The following is a 15,584-nucleotide window of genomic DNA, read 5'->3' on the forward strand; positions in this document are numbered from 1 at the left end:
GAAAAGTTGGCTTATTGTTGTATTTTAGTAAGGTACATTGTATATTAAGTTGCTTTTTAAACTTTTTTGCTTTCTTATCAATAAAGTGTTATGGACTTGATATATATATTATTATTTTTTTTTATGGAACAGAATCATTATAACATAGTCAATCAAAAGAAAGTGTCTGAAATCGTTGAAAAAACAATAATTAATTTGGTCCCTAACCAAGATGATAATACTTCTCTTCCTACTGCAAAAAGCATTGATGTTAAATCTACTGTTGGAAATAGTATATCTTCATCAAAAGCTTATTAAAAAAAAACATACAAAGCTCCAGCACAAGATGATGCTGCTGAAAAAGTTACAAGTTTAACAAATAAATTGAACATTCAGCTTTTAGCTCGAGATGCCAATCTAGGAGGAGACACGTCACTAAATGATATTAAAAAAACCAAAAATGAACTAGGTATAGCCAAATAGAATTTGACAAAAAAGCAAAAAAATGCCAATTACCAGCAAAAATTCAGAGCTGCTCCAAAAAACAAGCTGATGTGTGAATCTAACGTGGCTGCAACTTCAATTTTGAAATTAAAAAAAAATGCTGGGAGACCGTGCATCGAAGAGGAGCAGCCGGTTTCGTTACAAACTATTACGGAAATAGCTTCTTTTGGAGATGCAATGTACAATTGTTGCCGCGCAGATAAAATAAAAGCATGTAAACTCTCAATGAGTTGCATACAAAACTTTTGGAAGAAGGTTTCAATTTATCTAGAAGCGCTACATATTTGTGACTTCTTCCGCAAAATTCTAATACCATCGAAGGAAAAAGACATGTAACAACTGCTCCCGTGAAATTATGCCGAGCTCAAAATGATAGCCATAAAACTCATCCCGATAGTCGGTTTTGTACAGCCTCGATACGTGCTTTAGAATCGCTAGCTTCTGCTCTTGGACCAAAACAAGTTGCATTTATTTCACAAGATGATAAGGCATGGGTGCCTATCAGTCTAATAGCAGCGCAGAAACAATTGCCTATCCTAATGCACGTAGGTACAGAGTAAAGCTTCCCGATCACGATTTTATTGTATCGAAAAGACACAAACTGATCCCATCAGTTTATGCAGGTATAGTGATTAATAGACCGCAAGGACTGGGAGATCCTGAAGCAGTGAGTTACTCAAGGCCAATTTATATTGCCATAAGAAGTGGAAAACACAATAAATCGACTGCTGTTGGCCATGCCACGGATTTTGAGCGCCTATTGGAGCTGAAAGAATTTGACAGTAATGAAAATTAACGATCAAATAAAGCCAGTAGTCATAATTTCATCTGACGGAGGACCAGATGAAAATCCAAGGTATGATTGTATTTCTTCATAGTTTAATATAAATACTTAATCTTAGAATTTATTTCATAAAGTTTTACGTGCACATTCTGATAATTTTATTAAGTAAAAATAATTGTTATTATTATTTACTTTTACATTTTTTTAAGTAGTGTGTAATTTTGATGTTTATTAAATCTTTTGAACGCATATAGTTTACGTATTAAAGTAAAAAACTATTTAATAGTATAAACAATTATTTTTTTACTATGTAATTTATTTTCAGATATTTTAAAGTCATTTCTTTTGCGATTCAGCACTTCAAAAAATTCAAACTTGATGCACTCTTCATAGTCACTAATGCTCCAGGTCGTAGCGCTTTTAATCGTGTAGAGAGGAAGATAGCATCTCTTAGTAGACAGCTTTCAGGTGTAATTCTAAAACACGATTACTTTGGCAATCACTTAGATAGTTCTGGAAAGACTGTAGACAAAAACTTGGAGCTTAAAAATTTCGAAGCTGCTGGAAGCCCTCTTGCTAGTATTTGGAGTGAAATGGTTATCGATGGTCATACCGTGATAGCCGAATTCATTAAGCCTATAGATAGTACAGAGAGTTTTGATGAACTGAACCATGATTGGTATATTAAGCACGTACATGAATTTCAATAGCTTCTACAGGTAAATTGAATTTAGGCTCAAAATTTTAATAGATTTTAAAGAATTTTAAATAATGCCTTTTTTTGTTATAAAGATAACTAAGTGCCATGATGTTGAGTGTTGTGGCTTGATTAGAAGTAATATTCGTACGATTCTGCCTACTGGATTTCTTCCTGCTCCTTGCCAAATTACTCATGATGAAATAACAGGGCTACTTAAGGTGCCTCAGACAGTTAATCATACTGATGGAGATGCAAGATTCATGCATTTATTCCAAAGATTAAACCTTAAATCGTTTGTTTTATCGCAAACTGGAAATCAGAATAATTTGCCATGTGATTACTTTTGCCCTACCATACAGTCACAAATAAAAGAAAGAACTTGCTCTACATGTCATATGTATTTTGCTTCAAAGAAAAAAATTAACGAGCACAATAAACTGACTAATCATAAAGTATTTTTTTCCAAAATAAAACCTGTTCGTATTGAAGCACGTCAAAAAAAGTACTACTTTGTGTAATAACAGACGATGATACATTAGCGGAGGATGCTGAATGGATGTCTGAAGATGATGTTGAGAGTAAAGAATCTCTTGAATTAAAAATCGATGAAGTTTCTGAATCAGACTATTTGCCTGTGATTGAATCACTTGAAAATTGGCTAAAAAATCCATGGACAAGTGAAAATTAAAACTAATATAAAAATGACGTTGACATTGATTAACGATAATAAAAAGATTGTTAATAATTAAATAAAGTTCTTAAAATAAATTGTTCATTCGAATTTATTAAGTTTTTATATTTTTAAATTTGTTCACATAAAGTCTTTTATAAATAATAGTACATATTAATTAATTAATTAATAATTATACATTTTGGACCTAAGATTGTTAAGTTTTTTTTTGTTTTTGTTTTTTTTGTTAAAATCTTTCTATAAAATTATGCCTAAATATTATATAAGATAGAGAAGAGGAGGGGATCAAAGAAAATATTACAGTTTCTTACACAGAGAAGGGTGGGGGTCTAGAATGACTGAAATCGCCCTTACGTAATTTATGGACAGCCCCTTTCCTGCCAAATGCAGGAAACCATGGCCAGCCCTGCCAATGATTCACAAGAAAAGATGTCAGACAAGATTTGTCAAAATCTTCTCATCCTGACAACAGTTAGGATAAATTAGTCATGTCCTAACTCAATATGAAATTAATTTATCATATCTTTCAAGTGGCTGAAGATATAGTAATAACTTGACTGGAATTTTAAGACAGTTTATTAAATTATTATAGGGTTGATGGTGGAATTAGGCATTAAATCGACTAAGCGATGAATAAGCATATAACTATTTTTTATTATAGATTATAACTATTATATATACAAATAAATGATGACTATGATAAAACACAAAGGTTACATTCAACAATCAACTATGTGAGGATATTTAGTTCTAACATGTTATGTCTATCCCAAGAGAGAGTTTACATATTTGAGTTAAATATAATACTGTATTTTGGTTCCTTATTTTCTTCTGAATCATTGGCGGGGCTAGCCATGGTTTCCTGCATTTGGCAGGAAACTCTTTTGGTTCATATACAAACTTTTCTTGAGTGTTTGGTTCCCAGTTCCAGCATTGGGCATTTGTGTTTGGCACTATTTATAAAATTCCATCTCCAATAATTAGGGATGATTGAAGTCACCTGAAGAGAGAAGCAACAAGGAACTTTCTTGTTGAGTTGATATCAAAGTCAACATCTCTCTTCAGGAACTTCCTTCTATATTGAAAGAAAGTTCCTCTGTGACTCATAACTACAAAAAACAACTTTTTGTTTGTTAAAATTTTTAGATTTTATCAATTTAAGCAAAAATAACAAACCCAATTCTTAACTATTTTACCATCCTGTATGTGAAAAAAGGGGTTAACCCAAAATCCCCATTCTCACAATAGCATAGTCTCTGAGCTATAAAGAATTTTTTGAAGATACACTTATTAAAAATTTGAACATGATAAAATAATTGATATCCTAAACTTTTACACCTCATTTTAAAGGATTTTTACTGATGAGATTATAAAAAGACCCGTCTTTCATTCCATAGTACAGGGAGGCAAAACTTGTGGCCTTCAGGCTATAAGCAGCCAGATAAATATAAAGGATAAAATTAAACTTATTGGTTATGGAAATAATGTTTGATATTTTCTTTTTTCAATGAAAACATTTATCTAAATATGATTTATATGTATTATTGAAGCATGTGTACTGAATGTATATACTTATGTAACCCACAATACATTATGTATCCTCATGGATTTCCTCTGAAAAAGGATGTGGCCTTTCTAATTGAAAAAAGGTTCTCCCATCTCTGTCGTAGCCAGTGATTATAAATCAGAAATATGATCCATACTGTAATGAAAAACGAGTTCTTTCTAGACACTTAGAAAATAAATAAAATCACACAATTTTAACTAAATGGATTTGTTCTGTTTTCAAATTACTTTGTTCTTGTTTTCATAATCATTTCAAAAGTGTATTAAATTTATATTGAAGATAAATATTAATCAGTTACAATAACTATGTATTAAAATCAGTGAAAAACAAAAATTGGAACAGTACTTATATATCTTTTTGAAATTAAAATTAGGATATTTAAGCTAGCCCATGCCTTTGGTGATCGGCCTTAAAGTCTTTACTATATTCTGGTTTAAAAAAATAATAATAATAATAGTATGTTTAATCAAACAATAACATTTTTATTCAAGAGTTAAACTACAAAGACGTTAGCTGTAGCCTATAGAAGACAATTTGGAAAATTCATTAGTCTAAGAGAGATTGCAACTTCACATATAAGGCAGCAATTTTTTTTAGCCTTTTTTTTGGACAGAAGGAGTCTTATAGCCATAAATTATAATAATTTAATGATATCAACATCTTAAAATTATATCATTAAATTATCATATAACTTAATTACATATTATTATTCCAAATACAGTAAGACCCCGCTTAACGCAGGGGATGCATTCCTAGATGACAGAGCACTAAACGAAACAGCGTTAAACGGGGTCATCTTAACATGTAAATAAGGGGGATACGTGAAACAGAACAGAGAATAGGAAAATTTATCAGTTTTTTTTTGTTTTATTTTGTAACATTTACTGTTAAATACTTTTTTATTACATTAATTATAGACTTATTTATTGCTAATATTGATATTTATTCATAAAACATTCACGAAAATAAAAAAAAAGTTGGAATAAAAAATTTATGTTTGTGATGAGGAAGGTTCTTGCCTTCCTCATCACCTGCTTCCTCATCATAAACATCCCTCCTTCTGAAGACAAATTGTCAGGTTTTTTTTTTTTGAACAATTATATCAAGAGTCACAGCAGTGATTGATACCAAGTGTCAAGTCACTACTGTATTTTAAATATATTAGTGAGCTGGTACTTTTGAAGGTTCTTAGTGGAGTTATTTAACTATTTCTATCATAAATTATATAATTACACTTATACTTAGTGTTGCCACCTGTCCGGTTTTTAATTCATTGTCCGGGATTCTGTAGAAATTGTGAAATTATGATGAAACAAAGTATTAGTAAATATTTTATAAATTTACTTTATTTTAACAGCAAAAGACTGCATATTCTTGCCAAAATTTAATTCGCCATCTTATGCCGATGTACGTTGCAACCTGTTGACCTTTTTATCTTTTTTGCTTCTCAAACTTTTTAAATCTAAATTATTTCATTTCTTAATTTAAGTTGCTCCTACAAGCAACTTAAATTAAAAAATGAAAGTTCCTAACTAGTTTAGAACTGGCATGCATGTTATTCTTTACATGGTAAAATAACATTGCACACGTGTCGGGGACTTCTGTTCGAACAAACCTGACCTGCTGTCCGAGTCAGAAATTTTGAAAAGGTGGCAACACTACTTATACTTTTAAAAAGGTATAAATACATATATCTTCTTAAAAAGAATTATGAATAGCCTACAAAAAAATTAACAAAAATAAAATAATATAACACTAAAAAAATTCACAAAAGAATTTTTCTTCAGACATAACTATATAAGTGTTTTAACATTTTACATATTGAGGCGGGAACAGTAGCCTCAAAAGAAAGGTCATCTCTCTCCGCCAGTAAAATTGTTAATCCTAAGGGCATACGAAGGGACAACAGATGAAGAACATATACAGTTATGTCCAAAGAAGAATTCTTTTGTGAATTTTTCTAAAGTATGTTTATGTCCCAGCTAATATATTTTTATTAAATGAAAAATATAAACACATTATCATACTATTGTAACACAAAAATATTTGTTGTCTTCAAAATGTTTCATCACAGATGTAATTATTCATCCAATTATAGTAAAACATTGATCATCTGAAATAATTGAGGCAAGACAATTTCTGATAATCACACTTGATAGAGAAAAGTTAAATTTCTATGCCTTAACTTTTTTTTTACTATTGAACTAGAATTAAAATTAATACTTATAATTTATTTAAGTAAAACGATAAATACCTTAAATAAACTCTGTTTGTTTTAATTCTAGTTCAATAGTAAAAAAAGTTAGAGAATAGAAATTTAATACATACAAATGATAAGAAATAAAAAAATGTCTGAATTTTTTTAAAAACAAGCAATATTTTTCAATGAAATCTACAATGTACTGCTGAAACTTTAAATTCAAAGTAAAAAAACACATAATAGTAAAATTAATATTAAATAAAGTACAGTACTCAAATAAAAATTATTTAATATACTTCTTTTAGTTTTTTTTGAAAGAAATCGCTTATTTTGTTTTGTTTTATAAAGAATTTTTCTTTTTAATTCTGCTAAATTCCTGATTTGCTTGATCATAATGAGTTGAAAAAATCTGCTTTGGATCACATTTCTAACCATGACAATGCTATTTCTTGCATCAAATGTTTTGCTATGCTTGAGCACAGTAAAGAATTTGATAGATTATGTCTTTGAATTGTTAATATATTTGTACTACAAGTACAAATAGAAAAGCCTAACACTAGTATAGATAACAAGATAACTCAATAGCAGGCATACAGTTTGGCAATAATCATTAATGTGTAAAAACATTGTAATTTCTGGAATTAGTATATTCTCTGAAGTTTATTTCAGTTAATCAATTTTTTGAATAATCAATACTCTACTATACCAGTTAATTATTTTCTTTGATTTGTATATTTCTATCCACACATTCTGCTTTTTTTAAAATCTAAATTATTGAAAAGAAACAATCAGTGACAAACTTTTCAGTATTGTCAGTATAGTCTATCAGTGTTTCAAAATAGTGGAACAAACTATGGGGAAATAATTCATCACAAAAAAATTAAGAAAACATGGCATATAAACATAAGTCCAAAAATGAGCTGTTTTTGAGAAATTAAACCTCTTATCAGTGTTAGGTGCAAGACAGGTTTTTATTACATAACTATTATTAACTCTCTTACATAACTCTTGACTAAAATGAGCTGGAGCTCACTTTAACTAACATGTGCATTCTATACTACACCATAGGTTACAAATCCACAGAGATGGATAGGCAGACCAAGTCTGGTGGTGTGGCCTCCATGTTTTCTAGTCTGAATCCTTTAGATTTTTATCTATGGAGCCACCTAAAGATGCTAGCGAATGCTGTTCCTATTGGCAAAGTGAACACGCTGCTGCAATGCATTTTTGACACCTGCACCACCATTTGCAGGAGGCCTGGAACCTTTGGAAGAGTGCAGCAGTCCACATTCCTGTCTCTGCACAGACAGTATTTTGAACATATTTTTTTTATGAAGAGCTATGTAGTAGAGTTATGTCAGAGTTAATAAGAGAATATGTAATAAAATTTGTCTTACATTCGACCTGTCATAAGAGGTTTGATTCCCTAAAAACCACCCATTTCTAGACATATGTTTATATTTCTTTATTTTCCTTATTATCCCTCAAGTTTGTCCTACTATTTTGGAAATACCCCATACAATTCTTCATTTTATCCTAGTTTACTCACTTCTAAAACATAAAATTTTACAAAATGACTTCTGTTTATATCAGTATAAGAATCAAGTTAAAAGAAATATATAGAAGGAAGATTATTAGGATTATAATATTTTATCTCAAACTAATCTAAAATACTAAAATATAAATTATTACATTACTAATCAATATTTTTACAAAAATCTTTCTCAAACTTTAATTAACGAGATTAAAATAATTTTAATGAATTTTCATTTAATAATTAAATTTTCAGAACATTTAATATCATTAAGGTTATACAGTCAATGCTAATAAATATTTTTATATATTAGAGTTAGATAACCTAATAAATAGGATTTAACAATTTGGAGGGCTTATCACACCAAGGCCGACAGAAAGAAGGACAAGATCTTTTACAAAAAAGTTAGTCTTTAATAATCACATTTCAAATTTAAGTAAGGATGCATTTTGGGTACAAAGACCCCTCATCAGCTTACAAACATATGGCATCAACATAATAATTATAACATTAATAATTAACCAATACAAAGGAATATCTAATATATACAGTGCACTGTATTTACAATTTTTACTGTAGTATATGAGTTACATTAAAAATTGTAAATTTATTAGGTTATCTAACTCTATCTAATTTATAGTCGTGGGCTAAAAGTATCGTTTATTATTAAATATTTTTATAATAAAATGTGAAATTTCTTAAATTTACACAACTTAGTTTTCATGTTAGAAGGAGCAAAAGTTAATACATTGTATATAAAGCACACTTAATACAAATATATAAAAATAAGAAAAGACAAATTATAGGAAAATTTAATCAGAAATATTTTTATCAAAGTATATGATATACCGTATTTTACGGACTATAAGACGCACTTTTTTCTTCGAAAAATTGCCTCCAAAATTCAGGTGCGTCTTATAGGTATTTTTTTAAAAAATTGCTTAAAAATTAAGGTGCGTCTTATAGTCCGTAAACTGCGGTATTAAAAATTCTTATTCTGACCAAAGGAGGAATAACTTCCTTTGAGTCAATGTTGTAAAAATAAAACTTAACCGTATATTACTTTAATTGCATTACATTGAAAACTTCCTACATAATCTAAAAAAACCATGAATAAGTTTTATTATTTGAAAACTATTTTATAAATGTTTTAAATAAAAAAAATTATTGTTAACTAGCATTTCACTACAAAAATTAAATGTAATACATACCATCCAAGATTTTATAACCAGCTAATTTTAATTAATAATAGTAATTAATAATCTGTACCATATTATACATCATAAAAAAATTAAATTATCAAATATACAATCCAGTCATCGTTAATTAATTAAATAAAATTTTAAAACAATTCACACATTTTCATTTTTAATGATAAAATCATTTGCACAAACAGAACACAAAATTTCAATATATTCTACTTAACGTGATTTTATATATATAGTAAATTAATTTTTAAACAAATCCATATTCAAGTCTGTATAATTTAGAATTTTTTTTTAATATATGTATATTCAGCATTTTTGTATCCTGTCCAAATAAATTTCAATGTGTCAAATATAGTGCAAAATATGCAGGCATTCCAAGGTTAAAAATTCACACAAACAAACAAACTTGGTAAACACTGAAGATAAAATCTGACAGAAGAAAAAAAACTGACATTCATAAAATTTCCTTTCTAAATTTACCTTTATAATTTCTTTAAAACATTAAAAATTATACGATTATGATACTTAATATCTGTACAAATATATTTAATATTATATTAAATATATTTGTAGGGGTATACGTATACATTCACATATCTTGTCCTTTAAGGTAAGGTGACCAGATGTCCCCAATTTCTGAGACTGTTCCCGGTTTTGTCTATTTTTAATATTTGATTGTAGAATCAATCATTGAATGGAGCAGTTTTATTTAACACACCAATTCATATATCAATAAATAAATTTATAAAATTAACCAAAGTTCAATCAGTTTTAGACTATTTTCACCAATTCTGAAATGTTTCCCCAGTTGGATCGTAAATAGTACAGTCAGCCTATTTTAGGATACATTGCCTTTTTAAAAATTTTGTAAATAAAAAATTAATAAACAAATAAATATAATTTTTAATGTAACAAGAATCATATAATATAATGTATTAAAATACACATCAATTTATTAATAAATTGATTAAATATCTACTTTCATTTTTAATATATTGTAATTAGAGTATTTTAAAAGTATCTTGAGTTCTAAATTATTACAAATTGAGGACTAAGTTTGATGCTTTCACACATTCTTCAAAACCATGGAAACAAATTAGCACAACACCTTTACTTTGGAATTCTTCTCTGCTTATAAATATTTACATTGATCAAACATCCCTCTGGTGCCAGATTCTTATAACACAAGAGAATCAAGGGAAAGGGACCTTTCCTTTGATGCTCGTGTTAATTGTGTCCCTGTGATTGTGAAAGATGTGTGAAGGTATCAAATTTTTATCTATACTGTCTTCAATTTGTAAATTTTAAATATATTTGATCCTGAATTTTTAATTATTTTTTTTATCTAGGGCTGTTACAAAATATGAAAACAACGCTTAATGTAAGAAGTATTCATCAAAGAATTCATACAAACTCATGTTTACCTTGACTTCTGGATAAACTTTTCTGTTGTTCCGCCATCTTCCTGATTTACGTAGAGAATGTTAACCCTAACGTTCAAATAATCAGTTAACACCGGTATGGAAGACATACAGGTTATATAGTCGTTGGTTAGACAAAAAATACAAACGATATAATCGGTGTAATGGTTTTTATTGAATCTATTCTATAAAATTTTAAATACTTCATGTATTTACTTCCATCGTGAGAACAATAACAACATAACATATAACCATTGTAACTTCTTAACTGAATCTGAGTTCGAGACTTGTCGAATTGTACGCCGCCTAGTGTCTGAATTATTTTTTAAAAAAAGAGAACAAGGAAAAAAATAATTTTATTTTATTTTATTTATAAATTCTTAAAATTATTTGTACGATTAAAAATTATCGCTAAAAATTTCTTTAATTTTTTATTATTTTTTTACTCTTGATGAGCTGCTGGCGCTAACAAGATTCATTGTGGGTTCTGCTAGATCCACATTGGAAACGGCCCGGTTTTTGTTTCTTTTTAACTCTTTCCGCCTTGTGGGCTCTAAAAAGGCCTCTGTTAGCAAGCTCATTATGGGTTCGACCTGACCCATAATGGGGCGGCCAGTCTAACATATCTGGACGGACCACTATTTGAAAAATTTCTGGGGCTTTTTCGACCCGTTAAAATTCGATTAGCGGTCTCCCAGAGTGGTAGGCTGCCACCTTGACCGCTCGGCCTTTCGTCCGTCTGAAGGAGGGACTGGATTTGACATGTTCTGGATAGACCATTCTTGAAAATTCTTGGGCTTTTTCAACCCGTCCGGATTTGTTCCCGGGTCCCCCGGAGCAGTAGATTAGTGCTTTAATCGCTCAGTCATTGGTCCGTCAAATTATCTAGTGTTTGATGGTATGGTACTTACAACTACTTACACTCAAATACTATTTGTAGAGGTTGTCTTACCAATTTACTTGGTAGTAGGCCTATATTTGTGCAACGAGCGAACAGCCTACTTGCGCTATTTTATTCATTATTTTTACTAAGCATATATATAAAATTTTAAAACGAAAACTTTTGTTTCGTCCAACATCCGCTAATAAGAAACATCCCTGATAAAAATTTTATTAATTTCCATAGATAAGAAAAAAGTAAACATTCTACGAAGTAATCTATGTAATCATCTACAAATGAACTAAAATGATGAAACTGATAATGATTTCAAAATCTTAATTACTACCCAGCTAGATGCTTCTCAATATCCACATTTTTATTTCACTGAGAATTATTTATTAATTTTAACAAACATTTTCAACCTGTTTAGGCCATCTTCGGGTTTTAAAACTTCATGGAACATTAATTAATAACTGTTCTTCTTATATAGAACAGTTAAGAAAACATTTAAAGTTTTTAAGAATAAATTAATTTATTCTTTGACTAGCTGTTACCCGCGACTTCGCCCGCGTGGATTTTGCAAGCAAACATCATTTATATTCAGTATTTCAACAACCATAGTAATTGTTATATAACACCTACCGCCGAGAATGATGAGAATCGCTGAGAATCAAACGAACTGTTTTCAATTTGATCAATTTTATGGAACGTTTACAATCGTTCTAAAATCGAACCAATACGCAATAACAAATTCGAATTTAAAACGGTTCGAACATTTGGTTAAAAAATCAAAATATATAAAAATTTTTATAACAACATCTGAAATGTTATCAATTTAATACACCTAAGTACTCAATGAAGACTAACGTAGTTAACAACAAAAAATCGCATCTAAAATAGTACAGTAGAAACCACATCTAAAGTAGTATAGTTCTTCATGTTAAGCCTTAATGCTCTCCCTCTCTCCCGCGGGGGAATTTCCAAAAATCCCTTCTTAGTGTGCGTTTTCATTACGTACCCTAACTGTGTACGAAATTTTACCTCCTTAGGTTCAGCGGTTTGCTCTGGGCGATGATGAATCAATTAGTCACCCAGTCAGTCAGTCAGGACAAGTAATTTTATATATTTAGATTTTAGCTGATTATTCTGTGATTATAGGTAGAAAAGACGGTAGTTCGTAAATAAAGAAATTTTTAATGAATTTTCACTTGAATAAAATTCGCTATGATCTCAAACGGATTTGATACGCTATCTCAGTTATGATGATGATAATTTACTGTTGAAGTATTTCAGCTCTAGCAAAAACTTGATTATTAGCATCCTCTCTGGCTTAAATGCAAAAAGTTTCCTAGATCCGACAATCACCCCCATCGTTTCTCAATTATGGCAAAAGTCTTTATTAGCTATTCCTCTTACTCCAGTTTCTAGTTTAGTGGCGTAGCAAACATAACTGGCACCCGGAGCACGACACTTTATTGGTGCCCCCCCTCCCCCTCCAGAAACACATATAGTTTGTCTTGGAGACCATTTGGGCGGCCCTCTGCGACTGGCGCCCGATGCATGATACACCCCCTTGCCCCCTTGCTACGTCACTGTTCTAGTTCCCATCCATAGATTCAAATTTGAAGCGTTTGAAAGGGTGCTATCTCATCGCCGCATTTCAAGTTGCTTGAGATGTAACCAAGTATGACTTTCGTTTTTACTTTTTCTGCCCTGTGACCTACCAGTGGCCGAATGGATAAAACCACTAAACCCTAATAGTTGGTCCGCGCCTCACCAACGGATCTTACGTGTCTTAACACTTAAATTGGGACCGTTTCCCATAAAAGTTCCGAGGAGTTTTATGGGAAACTTGGTGCGGCGAGAACCCACGACCAAATTACCAGTGTTCAGTAGTTTTATCCAAGGCACTGTTAAATGTAATACTGTAGAAGTTCGTGAATCCATCACCTATGTGACCAAAGTAGTGACAGATTATCACTTTTGTATTTTCGCAAAATTCGATAAGTCATATGCGATCGCATTCTTGCAGACATTTTTGTACATTTTATACTAGTGAATCTTTGTATCAGCCTGAAGACAATACATTTAATAACTATACTATGTTATGATTGACAGAAAAACCTGCTGAAAACATTAACAAACATTTATATTGCAGGCCAAATGACGTATATTCCGCTAGGGGCGCACTCTCGATTTTTTCGAAAGATCATAATAAATAAATAAACAAAGCTAAAAGATTAAAAATACGTACACACATATAAACTATAAATATATATATAAACTAATAAAGAAAATATTTATTGTAGAATTTCGATTTAAATATTATCAATAAATTAAAAAAAAATGGATACAATGAAAGAATGCGTAATAATTAAAAAAATTATTATATTCATATTTGATTTATGTAGTACAATATTTTTATTTATGTACAATTTGCAATTATTTTTATAAACATTTAAAATATAAATTGATATCTATTCATACTCTTTGTAGGAAAGTAACTCTATCGATTGTTTCTTATAATGTGCGAAAGACTAGAAATTTTTGCGTTGGGCCTACGTTTACCTCGTTTATAAAATTAAACTTGTCTTTTAAATTAAAAAAAAACCTATTAAAAAGTGAGTTAATTCTTCGTTTTTTCTTCAGAATTTATAAACTTTATTGTTTTATATTTAGTAAATGATTTCAAATTATAAAAAAAATCTTTCAATCAAGAAAGGATTTAAATTATTAATCAGATTAAAACTGTTAGATATCTTACTATCAACTTATTGATTATATGTTATCATTCCAAGGTATATAAGGCTATTCCATTTTTACACGTGTTTATTCAAAAATATGTCAATTACATATTTACATATATTATAATTTAACAGTTAAATTGTATATAAAGTATACAAATTTACAACCACATCTATAATATACAATTTTAGATCGAGATATCCTCGTGGATATCTCGATCTAAAATTGTATATTATAGATTTTCTGCGAGACTTTAAAGTTTTAGCCCTTTGTCTTGGTCGGCGGGACGAATCATTTTTTAAGTTCCGGCCCACCCGGTTTCTTAGGAATTTGGGGATTCCCGTGTCCCGTGTTACGGGAGCCGCCGTTTCGTGCTGCCGTGTGGCGGGGCAATTCGATAGTTCCTTTTACTGCCGTGCTTATGTAAACTGCGAACGCGATGTCTACTTTGAAATTTAACAGAACTGCAGAGGGTTAGTATTTAGTGATGTGCATACCGAGAATTACATAAGTATAAATCCAAAATATATATTAGATCTAGTTCCGCTTTGTGTTACGTGTGTGGGGAGATACTATTTATGATTGGAGCATTATTTTCACAGATGTAATGGTCATTTACAATACATCCAATGATCAAAAATATAAAGACCAACTGCCGAATTATCGGGCTAGCAAATGGCTAATAATGCCTAATATGGTGTAAAGAAATTTAATTGCCCGACGATGCCCGTTCGACGTGGGCGAAAACATTAGCGCTTATTTATTTTACTCTGCTGGATATTAGGTTTTTTAGAGGTTTTAATTCAAATATACCCAGTTTTTGAGTTGTAGTATTCTAAGAAATTTAATTATAAAAAAATACTTTGATATATTGAGTAAAGATATATTTTGCTGTAGTTAATGTCTTAGTAAATTAATATCTTGGCTTCGGAGAGTCTTAATGTATCAAGTAACTTAGTATGTTACTTCAATTGTAGATAATTAAATAATCATTTTTATTTCAGTAGTTTTTCTTAACTTGGCCTTAATGTGGTTCCTTGAAAATATAACAAAGCATACAAAATCAGATGTGAATTTAATAAACTCTCCAGAACCATAGAGTTTTAGGTAGTGAAACATTTTATCAAAATTGCTTTGAGTTATAGACAGACAAAATATGGTAGTCATATTTGGATAAAAATAAAATTTGACTTAGTTGTTTGACTTAAGCTCGGTTTATCGAGCATCAACTGTAATAACAATTCATTACAAGTATAGAAAACCAAGCATGAATTATACTTGCAATCAAATGATAAAGCTTAATTAGCCTGATAGTTAATTTGGTCCTATTGTATGATTATCACAAGAAATATTAATGAAAATCAATGATGT

The 15,584-nt window shown here is 30.0% G+C and overlaps 2 protein-coding genes across 4 annotated transcripts in view; one reads left to right on the top strand and one right to left on the bottom strand.

The window, feature by feature from the left end:
* Window positions 1–10,893, bottom strand: part of LOC136976925 (dual specificity mitogen-activated protein kinase kinase 4-like) — an 85,543-nt gene extending 74,650 nt beyond the window's left edge. The window contains exon 1 of one of the 2 annotated variants that reach the window (XM_067272301.1): window positions 10,592–10,893. In XM_067272301.1, coding sequence (XP_067128402.1) covers window positions 10,592–10,628 — 37 coding nt within the window. In that variant the 5' untranslated portion in view covers window positions 10,629–10,893. The remainder of the gene's footprint in view (window positions 1–10,591) is intronic. The other variant, XM_067272300.1, reaches the window with a different exon arrangement.
* A 3,053-nt stretch (window positions 10,894–13,946) lies between these two features.
* Window positions 13,947–15,584, top strand: part of LOC136976942 (polymerase delta-interacting protein 3-like) — a 47,932-nt gene continuing 46,294 nt past the window's right edge. For both annotated transcript variants that reach the window (XM_067272336.1, XM_067272337.1), the window contains exon 1: window positions 13,947–14,089. The gene's annotated coding sequence lies outside the window, so the exon portion shown is untranslated. The remainder of the gene's footprint in view (window positions 14,090–15,584) is intronic.

This window comes from Centruroides vittatus, unplaced genomic scaffold (genome assembly GCF_030686945.1).
Source record: "Centruroides vittatus isolate TY-2023 unplaced genomic scaffold, ASM3068694v2 contig_436, whole genome shotgun sequence".
In the NCBI taxonomy this organism is placed as follows: Eukaryota; Metazoa; Arthropoda; class Arachnida; order Scorpiones; family Buthidae; genus Centruroides; species Centruroides vittatus.